At 39.2% G+C, this 16,014-nt stretch overlaps 1 protein-coding gene across 1 annotated transcript in view; it reads right to left on the reverse strand.

Annotated features, from left to right (window-relative positions):
- Positions 1 to 13,853, reverse strand: part of abhd3 (abhydrolase domain containing 3, phospholipase) — a 39,651-nt gene extending 25,798 nt beyond the window's left edge. The window contains exons 1-3 of the mRNA XM_034183894.1: positions 13,580 to 13,853; positions 3,229 to 3,392; positions 188 to 370 (exon numbers count right to left, since the gene is read on the reverse strand). Coding sequence (XP_034039785.1) covers positions 188 to 370; positions 3,229 to 3,392; positions 13,580 to 13,741 — 509 coding nt within the window. The 5' untranslated portion in view covers positions 13,742 to 13,853. The remainder of the gene's footprint in view (positions 1 to 187; positions 371 to 3,228; positions 3,393 to 13,579) is intronic.
- Positions 13,854 to 16,014: the final 2,161 nt, after the last annotated feature.

A 16,014-nucleotide genomic window follows, 5' to 3' on the forward strand; every position in this document is an offset into this window, starting at 1 on the left:
CCCTTCAAAGTTATACAATCATTATAAAAATGAACGCTTGTTTCACCTCTCTGTTTGGTGAGTGGAGCTGTGTTCTCTGCGAAGGGCAAATTAGAACACATGGCACAGAGGGTGTTGGTTTTGTGAGTCAAGGCCCTGCGCGCACAGTGCTGGACCTCAGCCAGCCGGCACAGCCAAGACCACCCACCTATAGCCCAGGTCCCGGCTCTGCTGGACCATGTGGAGGATGTAGGACTCTCGGCTAGTGCCAGTCAGTCCGGGGAGAAGGAGAACTGTGGGTCTGGTGGCAGGATTGGGGTGGAAGAAGCTGTCGTCATTGTCAAACCAATCCAAAGAGATCTGTCCTCCATCTGCTGCCCTAATAAGCTCACTGCAGAGACAAGAGGGACACACAACTCAAGGTCCTTTCTGAACACCGGCTTTTATCCTTCTACATCTCTGTATGTGGAGATTTCACTTCAACACATGCACACAACACACACACAAAATTTCAACTACTTTTTTAAACACGGTTTTCTATTTTGGAAAATGAATGTGGATATTAATTGGATCCTCAGTTCAGTTGCCATGCAGGACCCAAGTTGGTTATGTGGTGTCTTGGATGTGGTGAAGCTCACCACCAGCGCATGCTTCCAGACTTGACAGCTGATTAAAGCCATTGGCTATACAAATGATAACCTGTATGAAAATTAATCAGCATGCATTTAGTTTAGTTTGTCCAATTATTTACAGGCACTAAAAATGATGGGACTGTGTACAAAAATGGCTGTAATTCCTAAATTGTTACTGCAATGTTTTTGTTAAATCCTTTGAAATAAAGCCAAGACTATACTATAAGCACATGTGACAATCCAACTACTGTGCTTATGGATCTGACTGTAATATGTGATATATGTCAATCAAAAACATTTTTTAAAGTCCCCCCTCCCATCAACCGACCTCAATCTGAACCAATTAGCTAATAATCGATTAGTCCGTATTTTTGGCAACACTGTATTAGTTTTGGCCTTTTCACAATCTAAACAGTTCATTGACGAAAATAAAAAAAAAATCTGATTTAAATTCCTGTTTTTGGTGGGTTATACAAAGTGACATAAAAGTGAGAATTCAAATATAATGAACAGATTAATCAACAACGGGTATAATCGGTATACATAGTTAATTAATCAATTACCAACTACCGTTTCAGCACTATGCAAACTGAACACTGTGTACAGTTAAAGGAAAAATAATGATTCCAGTGTAATGCCAAACGGGGAATTTCATCCGTGAGGGGAACAAACACTGACAGCAGCTGCATTTCCCTTGTGTTCATCTTGTCAGACTACTGTGCAACGATGCAGCAAGTGAAGATGTGGAGGGCATAAGTTCACCAGTGGACTCTTATGGTCAATCAATCGGGGCTAAAACTCCACTCTGGCAGATGAGGTGAATCAGCCCCAGTTCAGCTTACAACCAACACTGCAGTGCACCAACTTGATCAGCCAGCAGTAAAGATGTCAAATTACAGATCCACCATGAAATCTGTACTTCAGGCTCGAGTTTAAATTCAATGAGGGCCAGTAAAGAGTAACTAAAGCACAAAGTGGGAGGGAACGGTGTGGTAATCCTGTGCTCGGACAACAAGATGAGGGGACTTTTACTTTAAAAATAGGACAGCTTTCATGGTCCCCATCCTCGGACCAACCTTGGATAACTCATTATGGTTGGATGTGCCATCTTGTCTGAACACAATTGCAGCACTGCACCTAATCTGATGGCCTAATGCAGCTCCACCTGGCCTGGAGCCCTCTCAAGCCTGCACACCACTTTGTACAAATGGCACTCAGTAGAGTCCCAGCCACCCAAGCCTCACCTGCACTTAGCTCAGGACTGTACAGACAAGGTGCTGAGCACAACTCTGCTCAGCTCCTGATATTTCGGAGTGATTTTTTCTATGATTGGACCCCAATGTGCAGTGAGCCTGCATCAGGCTGCCTTGAGTGGAGCGCAAAGCCACAGACAGTGTCTGCTTTTAACATGCGCTGTTCTCATGAATGCACAACTGCTTTTTTGCCCCATGCATGTGAACACAAAACTGCTTTGATTTCACTGCAATTCTGCATCAAAATTTACACAATTATTAATTTAAATACAAGTCACTGTGACAATAGTATGTAAAGTTTGCATGCCGAACCATGGAGAGCAGTCTGTAGGGATCACAGACCAACTATGGTCCGTTACACAGCTACAAAACAATGCTTCCCTTCTTGGCTACTCTTTCCCATCCCTCCTCCACCTGGTGCAGAAAGAACGCAAGGTATATCGGCTCTCCGTGTGAGAAAAGCCAGACATATATGGATTATAGTCCAACCATATTCTTGGTCCAAGGCATTTTTGCCTCTAGATGTGTTTCTGTTGTTGTTTTTTGGATGGATTTCTGCAAAGTTGTTGCCATCTACCATCTTCAAAAAAAAAAAAAAAAAAAAATCAACAGCTATACAGTAGTGAGCACTCCTGTCTCTTTATAAATGTAGGGACAGGCAATAGCTTTATAGGGAGGACCATATATAGACTAAACACGCACATGCAAAAATTTCATCCACTTTACGTGCACGCACATACAGACTCAGAGCACAGGGGAGAGTGTTGCTTCATTCTCTGTACAGGATGCTATTAAGCCACCAAAACTTTTCTTCACTTTGAAAATACTTGTTGGCAGCTTTATACATGTAAAAATGTCATTTAGGGCACCTTTAAATAAATATTTAAACTGGCCTTCAGGGTCATGCTGCAAATACTTCTCAGTCTGAAGCAATCAAGTGTTTGTAGTAAATAAAGAATGTAACACGAATAAATCTTTAACTGAATGAATGTTATGTAGCAGCAGGCAAAGCGGCTTAAGCAGGCATCATGGCACATAAGATCTTTTTCTTCTCTGAGCTTTTCAGTTCGGGTTAATTAAAAAATGAGGTTTGTTTCCAGTTGTGAAACTTGAATGACCACAAAAAACCCAAGGCATTTGCAGTCTCCCACTGACCATGATGTCTTTGTGTTTGTCTGAAAGCCTGTGCATATAAGTTTATAAGAGCTTATTATGTTTAATTACAATACAATGTCAATGGATATTTTCATAAAATTTTCTAAACTAAATTGGGTCACTTTATACAAATAAAAGCATGTCTGTTAATGAAAGAATATGAATCATGAAGTGTTGTAATATTATATTTCATCACTGAGATGACTTACTTCCTGTAGGTGACCCCAGGTTTAGTGGTAACAAAGGGTCTCAGCAGGGTCTGGATGCGACTCTCCCAGCACCAAAACGTGGGATAATAGGTCTCTGACACTACTGGACATTGCTCCCTCAGAAACTGGTAGAACTTCTTACCCCCTGACACGAGCTGCGGTTTCTGCAAAACAGAAGTATTTACTTTACAGTTAAATCTGTCCATTACAATAATAAAATATTTCCAGCTCTAAGCACATGCGTTTCTTGTCATGTGGTGAATAAAAAAAAACAAACAAAAAAAAAACCTGATCTTGTAAGTAGCACTTCAAATTTGGAAGATATCAACTGTTAAATTATTACAGTATCATCATTCACCCCTAATGGACAGCATGGGATGACCTATACCCCCCTAAACGTGAAAGGACACAATATGCCAACAGCAGCATTGGCAATGCTTTTGAGTTGCATTAGCATTTTGGATGCACATTATTTATAGCCTATTGTGTATTAAGGCAAGTATTCAAAACATTAAAGGTGTGCCACCTTTGGGTTTTGTAAGATTTAAGCCATAAAAAGAATTTTCTTTGGCACCAAAATAAAAACTTTTTTCACTCATGGTTATTGGTTGGGTGAAGCCATTTATTGTCAATCAACTGTGTTTACTCTTTTTAAATCAAAATGACAAGAGAACTACCCAAATGACCCTGATCCAAAGTTTACATACCCCTGTTCTTAATACTGTGTATTGCCCCTTTAACATCAACAACAGCTTGGAGCCTTTTGTGATAGTTTTGGACGAGGCTCTCTGATGGTAAAGCTGCCACTGAATATGTCTCATTAATTATAAAGAAATACAAACAGTACGGCACTTTATGGTAAATCTGCATAGAGTAGACAGTTCTCACCAGCTGAGTGACTGTGCAAGAAGGAAAAGAGTGCGGAAAGCCACCAAGACACCCAGAAAACCCAGGAGAAGTCATTGGAGAAATTGTGCACAATTCTGCATTTTCCATCAGCACTCTTAGCTTCATAGTGGAGTAGAGCAGAGAAGGATTTTCTTTCACCAAAAGATCAAATCCAGGCTTGCATCTCAGATGAACCTTCTGGCAATTTGTAGCTAAATTTTCAGGTCTTCTTTTTAAGAAAATCCTCCTCTATACCACTTCATCATGAAGATGGATAACTGGTGATACAAAATGCAAAGCTTGCACTGTGCATAATTTCTCCAGTCACAGCCACGTAAGCCTATAACTTCTTCTGGGTTGTCTGGGTGTCTTGGTGGCTTTCCTCACTCTTCTACTTCTTGTACAGTCACTCAGTTTTCAATAACTGTCTACTCCATGCAGATTTACCATAAAGTGCCATACTGTTTGTATTTCTTTGTAATTGATGTAAATAAAGTCCGAAACATATTCAGTGTTAGCTTTACCATCAGAGAGCCTCTTCCACAACTAATACAAAAGACTCCAAGCTGTCATTGATGTTAAAGGGGCAATACACAGTATTAAGAACAGGGGTATGTAAACTTTTGATCAGGTTCATTTGGATAGTTCTCTTGTCATTTTGATTTAAAAAGAGGAAACACAGTTGTTTGACAATAAATGGCTTCACCCAACCACTAACCATGAGTGAAAAAAGTTTTTGTGTTGTCATTCATATTCTCTTAAAAATGGCAAAAAAAATAATAATAATAATTCTGCCAGGGTATGTAAACTTTTGAGCACAACTGTATATGTTTCTCACATATTTTCTAAAAGTTAGTGAGGAATAAACACTACTAAATCTAAAAATACTGCTTCTTTAAGCAGATAACACCTCTGAAGTGATTTACAAGACATATTATGGATGTTCGTGTGCATGACCCATGTACACGCATCACACAAGGTCAAAGGTAATTTCCTGTAATTACAAAACCTCGTGCATGCACACACGCACTTCCTCCTGTTAAAACAATATTTGTTACAGAATTCCCCCCAGGTAAACATGTTCTCTTCATTAAAATGAGTTGTAATTTTGCAAAACGTTTCAAAAACAAACCAAAATTATAACATTTGGATTTCAGGAGAAACAAAATTTTGTCAGTTTTGTGAAATTCTGCAATTTAAGTTTAAGTTAGGTTTAAGTGATTAATGAGCTGTCTCAGAGAAAATCATGCAGAAAAAGAGAAGTTGGCTGGATGACTATCACCGATTTCCATGAAACTTTCCAGAAGTGAAGAACAATCATAAAAACTTGGACCCATAACATTTTTTCACTCCATAAAACATTCCGAACAACTTTAGACAATATTTAAAATGATCCACTTTTGGCCATGCTTGCTGCCTCTAACTTGAAATATAGAGTGAAAAAGCCGATTCTGAAAGTGAACGTTCTCAATCCTCAACGCCTGTATTGCTGTTCCCTGTGTAGCAGAATTTAGGAAATATGTTTTTCTAAATGTTTTTAGTGTCTGTAGTGTGGCATATTGCAGTGTAAATTAGCAAAGTGACCTTTTCTGGGGAAATATCAAATCCCCTAGTTACTGTCTTTAATGAGCTGTCTCAGAGAAAATCATGCAGGGGTAGCTGGATGACCGATTCACCATATACCCTTCAGATAGACTGCTTAGGAATGGCAAAGTCAGTTTTTCCCATCAGGCAAAATTTTACTTGAAATTTGGTCAGTTCAAAATTTGATGTCAAAATGGCCTCAGATTGTGTGACATTAGAATATAGTAAAAATGGCCAACTTTGACATATCAATCAATCAATTCAATCAATTTTTTTTTTATATAGCGCCAAATCACAACAAACAGTTGCCCCAAGGCGCTTTATATTGTAAGGCAAGGCCATACAATAATGATGTAAAACCCCAACGGTCAAAACGACCCCCTGTGAGCAAGCACTTGGCTACAGTGGGAAGGAAAAACTCCCTTTTAACAGGAAGAAACCTCCAGCAGAACCAGGCTCAGGGAGGGGCAGTCTTCTGCTGGGACTGGTTGGGGCTGAGGGAGAGAACCAGGAAAAAGACATGCTGTGGAGGGGAGCAGAGATCGATCACTAATGATTAAATGCAGAGTGGTGCATACAGAGCAAAAAGAGAAAGAAACAGTGCATCATGGGAACCCCCCAGCAGTCTACGTCTATAGCAGCATAACTAAGGGATGGTTCAGGGTCACCTGATCCAGCCCTAACTATAAGCTTTAGCAAAAAGGAAAGTTTTAAGCCTAATCTTAAAAGTAGAGAGGGTGTCTGTCTCCCTGATCTGAATTGGGAGCTGGTTCCACAGGAGAGGAGCCTGAAAGCTGAAGGCTCTGCCTCCCATTCTACTCTTACAAACCCTAGGAACTACAAGTAAGCCTGCAGTCTGAGAGCGAAGCGCTCTATTGGGGTGATATGGTACTACGAGGTCCCTAAGATAAGATGGGACCTGATTATTCAAAACCTTATAAGTAAGAAGAAGAATTTTAAATTCTATTCTAGAATTAACAGGAAGCCAATGAAGAGAGGCCAATATGGGTGAGATATGCTCTCTCCTTCTAGTCCCCGTCAGCACTCTAGCTGCAGCATTTTGAATTAACTGAAGGCTTTTTAGGGAACTTTTAGGACAACCTGATAATAATGAATTACAATAGTCCAGCCTAGAGGAAATAAATGCATGAATTAGTTTTTTCAGCATCACTCTGAGACAAGACCTTTCTGATTTTAGAGATATTGCGTAAATGCAAAAAAGCAGTCCTACATATTTGTTTAATATGCGCTTTGAATGACATATCCTGATCAAAAATGACTCCAAGATTTCTCACAGTATTACTAGAGGTCAGGGTAATGCCATCCAGAGTAAGGATCTGGTTAGACACCATGTTTCTAAGATTTGTGGGGCCAAGTACAATAACTTCAGTTTTATCTGAGTTTAAAAGCAGGAAATTAGAGGTCATCCATGTCTTTATGTCTGTAAGACAATCCTGCAGTTTAGCTAATTGGTGTGTGTCCTCTGGCTTCATGGATAGATAAAGCTGGGTATCATCTGCGTAACAATGAAAATTTAAGCAATACCGTCTAATAATACTGCCTAAGGGAAGCATATATAAAGTGAATAAAATTGGTCCTAGCACAGAACCTTGTGGAACTCCATAATTAACTTTAGTCTGTGAAGAAGATTCCCCATTTACATGAACAAATTGTAATCTATTAGACAAATATGATTCAAACCACCGCAGCGCAGTGCCTTTAATACCTATGGCATGCTCTAATCTCTGTAATAAAATTTTATGGTCAACAGTATCAAAAGCAGCACTGAGGTCTAACAGAACAAGCACAGAGATGAGTCCACTGTCCGAGGCCATAAGAAGATCCTTTGTAACCTTCACTAATGCTGTTTCTGTACTATGATGAATTCTAAAACCTGACTGAAACTCTTCAAATAGACCATTCCTCTGCAGATGATCAGTTAGCTGTTTTACAACTACCCTTTCAAGAATTTTTGAGAGAAAAGGAAGGTTGGAGATTGGCCTATAATTAGCTAAGATAGCTGGGTCAAGTGATGGCTTTTTAAGTAATGGTTTAATTACTGCCACCTTAAAAGCCTGTGGTACATAGCCAACTAACAAAGATAGATTGATCATATTTAAGATCGAAGCATTAAATAATGGTAGGGCTTCCTTGAGCAGCCTGGTAGGAATGGGGTCTAATAAACATGTTGATGGTTTGGATGAAGTAACTAATGAAAATAACTCAGACAGAACAATCGGAGAGAAAGAGTCTAACCAATACCGGCATCACTGAAAGCAGCCAAAGATAACGATACGTCTTTGGGATGGTTATGAGTAATTTTTTCTCTAATAGTTAAAATTTTGTTAGCAAAGAAAGTCATGAACTCATTACTAGTTAAAGTTAATGGAATACTCAGCTCAATAGAGCTCTGACTCTTTGTCAGCCTGGCTACAGTGCTGAAAAGAAACCTGGGGTTGTTCTTATTTTCTTCAATTAGTGATGAGTAGAAAGATGTCCTAGCTTTACGGAGGGCTTTTTTATAGAGCAACAGACTCTTTTTTCCAGGCTAAGTGAAGATCTTCTAAATTAGTGAGACGCCATTTCCTCTCCAACTTACGGGTTATCTGCTTTAAGCTACGAGTTTGAGAGTTATACCATGGAGTCAGACACTTCTGATTTAAAGCTCTCTTTTTCAGAGGAGCTACAGCATCCAAAGTTGTCTTCAATGAGGATGTAAAACTATTGACGAGATACTCTATCTCCCTTACAGAGTTTAGGTAGCTACTCTGCACTGTGTTGTTATATGGCATTAGAGAACATAAAGAAGGAATCATATCCTTAAACCTAGTTACAGCGCTTTCTGAAAGACTTCTAGTGTAATGAAACTTATTCCCTACTGCTGGGTAGTCCATCAGAGTAAATGTAAATGTTATTAAAAAATGATCAGACAGAAGGGAGTTTTCAGGGAATACTGTTAAGTCTTCTATTTCCATACCATAAGTCAGAACAAGATCTAAGATATGATTAAAGTGGTGGGTGGACTCATTTACTTTTTGAGCAAAGCCAATAGAGTCTAATAATAGATTAAATGCAGTGTTGAGGCTGTCATTCTCAGCATCTGTGTGGATGTTAAAATCGCCCACTATAATTATCTTATCTGAGCTAAGCACTAAGTCAGACAAAAGGTCTGAAAATTCACAGAGAAACAGTAACGACCAGGTGGACGATAGATAATAACAAATAAAACTGGTTTTTGGGACTTCCAATTTGGATGGACAAGACTAAGAGACAAGCTTTCAAATGAATTAAAGCTCTGTCTGGGTTTTTGATTAATTAATAAGCTGGAATGGAAGATTGCTGCTAATCCACCGCCACGGCCCGTGCTACGAGCATTCTGACAGTTAGTGTGACTCGGGGGTGTTGACTCATTTAAACTAACATATTCATCCTGCTGTAACCAGGTTTCTGTTAGGCAGAATAAATCAATATGTTGATCAATTATTATATCATTTACCAACAGGGACTTAGAAGAGAGAGACCTAATGTTTAATAGACCACATTTAACTGTTTTAGTCTGTGGTGCAGTTGAAGGTGCTATATTATTTTTTCTTTTGAATTTTATGCTTAAATAGATTTTTGCTGGTTATTGGTAGTCTGGGAGCAGGCACCGTCCTCTACGGGGATGGGGTAATGAGGGGATGGCAGGGGGAGAGAAGCTGCAGAGAGGTGTGTAAGACTACAACTCTGCTTCCTGGTCCCAACCCTGGATAGTCACGGTTTGGAGGATTTAAGAAATTAGCCAGATTTCTAGAAATGAGAGCTGCTCCATCCAAAGTGGGATGGATGCCGTCTCTCCTAACAAGACCAGGTTTTCCCCAGAAGCTTTGCCAATTATCTATGAAGCCCACCTCATTTTTTGGACACCACTCAGACAGCCAGCAATTCAAGGAGAACATGCGGCTAAACATGTCACTCCCGGTCTGATGGGGAGGGGCCCAGAGAAAACTACAGAGTCCGACATTGTTTTTGCAAAGTTACACACCGATTTAATGTTAATTTTAGTGACCTCCGATTGGAGTAACCGGGTGTCATTACTGCCGACGTGAATTACAATCTTACCAAATTTACGCTTAGCCTTAACCAGCAGTTTCAAATTTCCTTCAATGTCGCCTGCTCTGGCCCCCGGAAGACAATTGACTATGGTTGCTGGTGTCGCTAACTTCACATTTCTCAAAACAGAGTCGCCAATAACCAGAGTTTGATCCTCGGCGGGTGTGTCGTCGAGTGGGGAAAAACGGTTAGAGATGTGAACGGGGTGGCGGTGTACACGGGGCTTCTGTTTAGGGCTACGCTTCCTCCTCACAGTCACCCAGTCGGCCTGCTTTCCCGGCTGCTCGGGATCTGCCAGGGGGTAACTAACATATCCGTTCTCAATTCTCAACTGGTAGATAAAAAAATTGAGTGTGATTCCTCATACGGGGTGCCAGTGACCTTCAAAAACCACTGTTTGTTTTGTGGCATATTTCTTAACTGACACTTTTTGAATCCTATATAATGCAGCAGATAAGAGAATATTTGGAGCGGAATCCTGCAAATGGTGATACAAGCATCAAATTTGGCACAACTACTCCTTAGACATTACTCTTTTGAAATAACCAATTAGCCACCTGAGAAAGAATTACACAGGGGTCCAGTCAGGCTGGGATTTGAACCGAGGATCTTCTGGTCTCAAGCCCAACACCTCCCCCAAATATCAAAATCAGAAATTTTACACTCTTCTATGACCCTTCTAAACATATACTGGTCATTCTGAACATATTGAGTACCTTGGAAAATCTCTAGCTGCTGCAATTTAGAAAATACAGCTATTTGAAGTAACACTCAGGATGAAAAAGGGTGTGGTCATTTTCGGCCTGTTCGTCCCGGATAGAGATTTTGGCACATATCCCAAGTTGTTCACTGGGGTCATATTAGTCTAGAACCAGCCCAGTGTCACATTTTTTTTGTGCCCCCGTGACAAAAAGTGCCACATTTTCATGATACAGTTTTAATTTTTTTTTTTTGCTATTTATAATCCTCCCCTTCTCCTAACTCTAACCATAACCATAGCCAAACTGTCTACCCTCCCCTAAGTCTAACTCCCCAGACCCCCATTTCATGCCCCCATCACAAAAAGCATCTCATTTTCGTTCCCTCGTCATGAACCCATAGATTAATGTACTTTTCGTAATGCTGCCACAAATTGCTGTGAGACTGGGTTGCCTAGAACAGTTGAGTTATCCTCTCCTAAATGATGTGCACACGTCTCAGCTAGGTGCTAGACAAGTGAGTGTCTCTCACAGAGCAGTCCATTTGCCCTATTGAGATATCCCATAATCCCTTGCGTGCCAGAAAGTTGCTGCAGTCTAAACTAGAAGCACTCAGAGAATGCAAACCTCCGCCAAGGCCATGGGGTCACTGACACCATAACATCTACACGCCGTGGAATCACTGAACCTAAAAAAGTCTAACAATGATATTTGCTCAGTAGTAAAAAAAGTTTCATCTGCTGTGACTGGATAGCATGTATCCTTAGTGCTTGGCATCACAGTTTATTGCAACTTGCACCTTCCCCAGAAGCTACTGTCATCTGAAAAACAAATAAGAGACAAAATTCAATTTATTATTCAACTAAACTGCAAATATATGAATTTTTTAACATTTATGAAACACTTCTCTAAACAAGGCCATAGGGTTACTGACACTAAAGAGATTCCCTCCTTGGCACAGTGATCTATTCAACAATTCAGTGTTACAACCCAAACTATGATACATACACTTTTCTTTCCTTTACATTTGACATCCTTGACCATGAAAACATACCAACAGAACTTGGAATCACTTTTATGTCTTTATTAGTTCAAAAGTTATTGTATAAAAACGATTTTTCGGTAATGGCGGTTTTCTTCTGGATCTAGCTCCATAACATTTGAAGCTACATCAAACCTGATGACACCTTACTGAATCAGTACAGATTCAGCTACAATTTGGTGTTAGTTGTGCATCTCTAGCTTCATTTGTCACCTCACACTGACACATTTTCCATTTTCCCTATATTTTTGCATATTCTGGATCACCAGATCCGGAATCCAGATCCGATCATCACCAAACTTTGTTGTTTGATAGAACATTTGACTATGTTACACCCTAATTTTTTTCAAGCCTTTCTGCCTCGTTTTTGTGGAGTTAGAAACTAGAATGTCAAAATTCCCCCTATCCCTCAATGGTGAAGAATCCTTAAAAAAACTCCTGGACCCGGATCGTAATCCGGATCACCACTAAAATTTAATCACTTGTTCCTCTTGTCATTTCCAAGCACTCCACAAAATTTCATCAAAATCCGTTCAAAACTTTTTGAGTTATCCTGCTGACAAACAGAGACAGACAAACAAAGAAACGCAACCGAAAACATCTCCTTGGCGGAGGTAACAACAGAGAATCCACATGATGACAATTGCAAATGAACATTATACCACCAAAATGTATTTTTTTATGCTTTTCAGCACGTTAATAAGAGACTGCATGCATGAGACCCTGAAAACTTGATAAAACAAATATTACAAATATTCCGTGTCTGCTATGTTTAAACCTGCGTGGATCTTCATAAACGCAAACCGAATCAGACATTTTATATACATATTACTCTGGAACAAACAGCATGAACAGTGTTGTAAAGGACAATAAGCAGGACGTTAAAGAGCAAACTTCACTTTCCCCCAGAACGACATGAACAGGAAGCAATCGCGGCTCACAGCAGCTCCCACTGAAAATATCAGAGAAACATCCTGAGCTTCTTACATGTTTACATAAAACAAACACAATAACAATGTCTATAAACCCAGATACTATATTCACAAGAGTTTTATGCACAATATACAAAGAGTGTTACGTTGCGATGTTAATGCTGTTGTCCGTGTGCAGCGGTTAAAGCACTGTCTTAGCAGACCGACTCAATGCAGTTCTCACTTGTTAATGACATCTGGCAGAGCTGCGACCTCTGAAGGTTTTATAAGATTTTGCGGGATTTAAAACCTCAATAGGGCAAACTGGAAACTTTTTAATGACATATGGCACATAAGTCAAAAAGGAGATGTTTCATGCCAAAAATTTTCCTTAAGCAAGAGAATTTCTACAGTTTTTTATTACTGTTGAATTTGAGAAAATTTTGACCCCAAACTATAAGCAAATACAAAACGGCAAAAAAGTAAAAACAAAAATAATACCCCTTTAATACAAATATTTACTCTCATCTACTGTATTCTATATGCTTAATTAATTTTTTAAAGTTGAATTTTGTTGCATACTCTGAGGTTCTTCCTTTTAAAATACATTTCTATAGTAAAGCAAAGACAACGACATATATTAAAAGTACTATTCTATTAATATTTTAACTTTGTCAACAGGTCGCGCAATTATATAACACATTTAGCTAGCAGGGGGCTACCGGCATTTTAAGCTACAGTTAGCCTAGCTTAACCCGAGAAAGTGAACACGAAAATGTAGGAATATCTTGCTACATATTGATACCTTGTCATGCATATGTATTTAGTTGTTATTAATATGTGTATACTGTTTGTTATATTTCGCTTTGAGATGCGGCAGCTTCGACAGGGTTCCAAATGTGTTTTAATAGAAATCTCCATCCGCAGCCGTCTGGCAGAGATGCTGCTCTGCTCAGAAAGACACACACACACACACACACACACACACACACACACACACACACACACACACACACACACACACACACACACACACACACACACACACACACACACACACACACACACACAAAAAACAAACCCCGCTCTCAACACAAAATATCCCCCGAGTGCATCTCATAATCATTAAAAGTTACCTTCGCTACTGAAATCAAATAGTAGCAGGTGTATGCGGCGCTAAAGCCCAGCACCAGAGACAGTCCGACTCCCGAACCGAATATTCCTACTTTCACCTGATTCTCCAGATAATACGACAGGTCCCTGGTCAAAACGTTGAAATTCCAGTCCAGCAAGATCATTGCAAGGTTTTCTCCCGGACAGCAATGACGACAGCGACCGGCTCGGTTAATATTCGGCAGTCTGTGTGCCAGCGATCTCTGTGTGAATAAACTGTCCTGATATTCCGCGCTTTGTCCACGTGTGACCAGATGGTGGCGCTGTTTGGCCGGCTATGACATTATCAAACAAGCGTGACTTCTTGTTCTACACTGACGTAGAAATTAATACATTTGTCACAAATTTGGCTGGAAAAGTTATAATGTTGTCTGATTTGTAATTTGTTTAAATAGAAAACTCACAATTTACAGCTTGAAAGTAAAAATATGTACTTATTACCTCATAATTACAAGACAAACTTTCAAATACTTTATATAATATCTAATATGTTTGTCTTGAACAGATTTTTAATTCAAAGCCACTGCATCTTTTCCACAACTTTTTTCATAACTCTGAATTCACAGTGCTTCACTTTTTTCCACATTTTGTTATGTTACAGCCTTATTCCAAAATGGATGAAATTCATTTTTTTTCCCCTCAAAATTCTACTCACAACACCCCATAATGACAATGTGAATTTTTTTTGGGGGGGGGGTGGTTGCAAATTTATTAAAGAAGTGGCTATTCGCACGGCCGCCGTGTCCATAACTCTCATTTGGCTATTTGCACGGCAAGACTCTGGTGGCAAAACTTGGAACTACTTGTATAAACAAACATACTGCATTAAATGAGAGTTATGGACACGGCCGCCATTAGAATAGGATCGGCCTTTTGCCACCAGAGTCTTGCCGTGCGAATAGTGAAATGACAGTTATGGACACGGCCGAATAAAAAAAAAAAAATCGTCAAAATCGAAAAATATTAAAGGAGTTATGACATCTTGAATGCAGTATGTTTGTTTATACAAGTAGTTCCAAGTTTTGCTACCAGAGTCTTGCTGTGCGAATAGCCAAATGAGAGTTATGGATACGGCCGCCGCACATATAGCCACAGCCATTTATTAAACACGTGTTTATTAAACATATGTACATAAATACTTATGGAAATGTTAGGTTTTTATTTTTAATAAATTTGCAGAAATAAAAAAAATCATGTTGTCATTATGGGGTGTTGTGAGTAGAATTTTGAAGGGGAAAAAAATTTATTTACTCCATTTTGGAATAAGACTGCAACATAACAAAGGTTGGAAAAACAAAGTGCTGTGAAAACTTTTCAGATGCACTGTGAGTATAATAAACATGTAACCACTCCTCACCTTTACATATTTTTTAGTTGACGCTGTATGTTTTCTTTGAAGTTGTCTTGAAACTCGTTAATTGATTTGTTTATTCAACAATGTTTGAAAATATGAGTAGAAGTTTTAACATTTTATTTTAAGGTGTCAAACTCTTTAGCACAACACTTTATCTTACATAAACCTGAAAAATATTGTACGTTTTGACCTACACTTAACAGTAAAGTCAATTGCTCCTGCATATATTAAAGAATATTTCATATCAGAAAGGAACATCAGTATGAAAAATTACTTGGGTTGCGAAAAAATTAAATAATAATAATAATAGATAATATAAAAACAATTCAAATATCAAAAAAGGAGTAAGTGGGTATCAACTGATTTGGCAAAATGACACAATCCAGTCTTTGTATACATTTCTGACCCTAGAGGCCTCATGTACAAAGACTTGTGTGGATTTCCTAATGAAACATGGCGTACACCAAAACACAGAAACTGGCATAAGCACAAAAAATTCAAATGAATCAAAGTGTGCATACACATGGATCCAAGCATGTTCCTTTTGTACATTCAATTCAATTTCAATTTATTTTAATTTATATAGCGCCAAATCACAACAGAGTTGCCTCAACGCGCTTAACACAGGTAAGGTCTAACCTTACCAACCCCCAGAGCAACAGTGGTAAGGAAAAAAACTCCCTCTGATGAAGAAACCTCAAGCAGACCAGACTCAAAGGGGTGACCCTCTGCTTGGGCCATGCTGCAAACATAAATTACAGAACAATTCACAGAACAATTCACGGACGAATATACAAGAAATGCTATTGGCGCACAGGACAGGAGAATCGCCAACACAAATACAACTCCCATCTCTGGATGAAGCTGCACCTTAAACAGATAGAAAAACATAATCAGGCATCAGAAAGACAAAAATACTGCATAATTTGCCAGCATTAAACAACAAGAAAAACAGAAGAAATACTAAGGTGATTCGCTGGCCACTAGCCCTAAACTTCACTATAAGACCCAGAATTTAGGTAAAGTTGAGGCCGCAGCCCGCTC

This window comes from Thalassophryne amazonica, chromosome 12 (genome assembly GCF_902500255.1).
Source record: "Thalassophryne amazonica chromosome 12, fThaAma1.1, whole genome shotgun sequence".
Classification (NCBI taxonomy): domain Eukaryota; kingdom Metazoa; phylum Chordata; class Actinopteri; order Batrachoidiformes; family Batrachoididae; genus Thalassophryne; species Thalassophryne amazonica.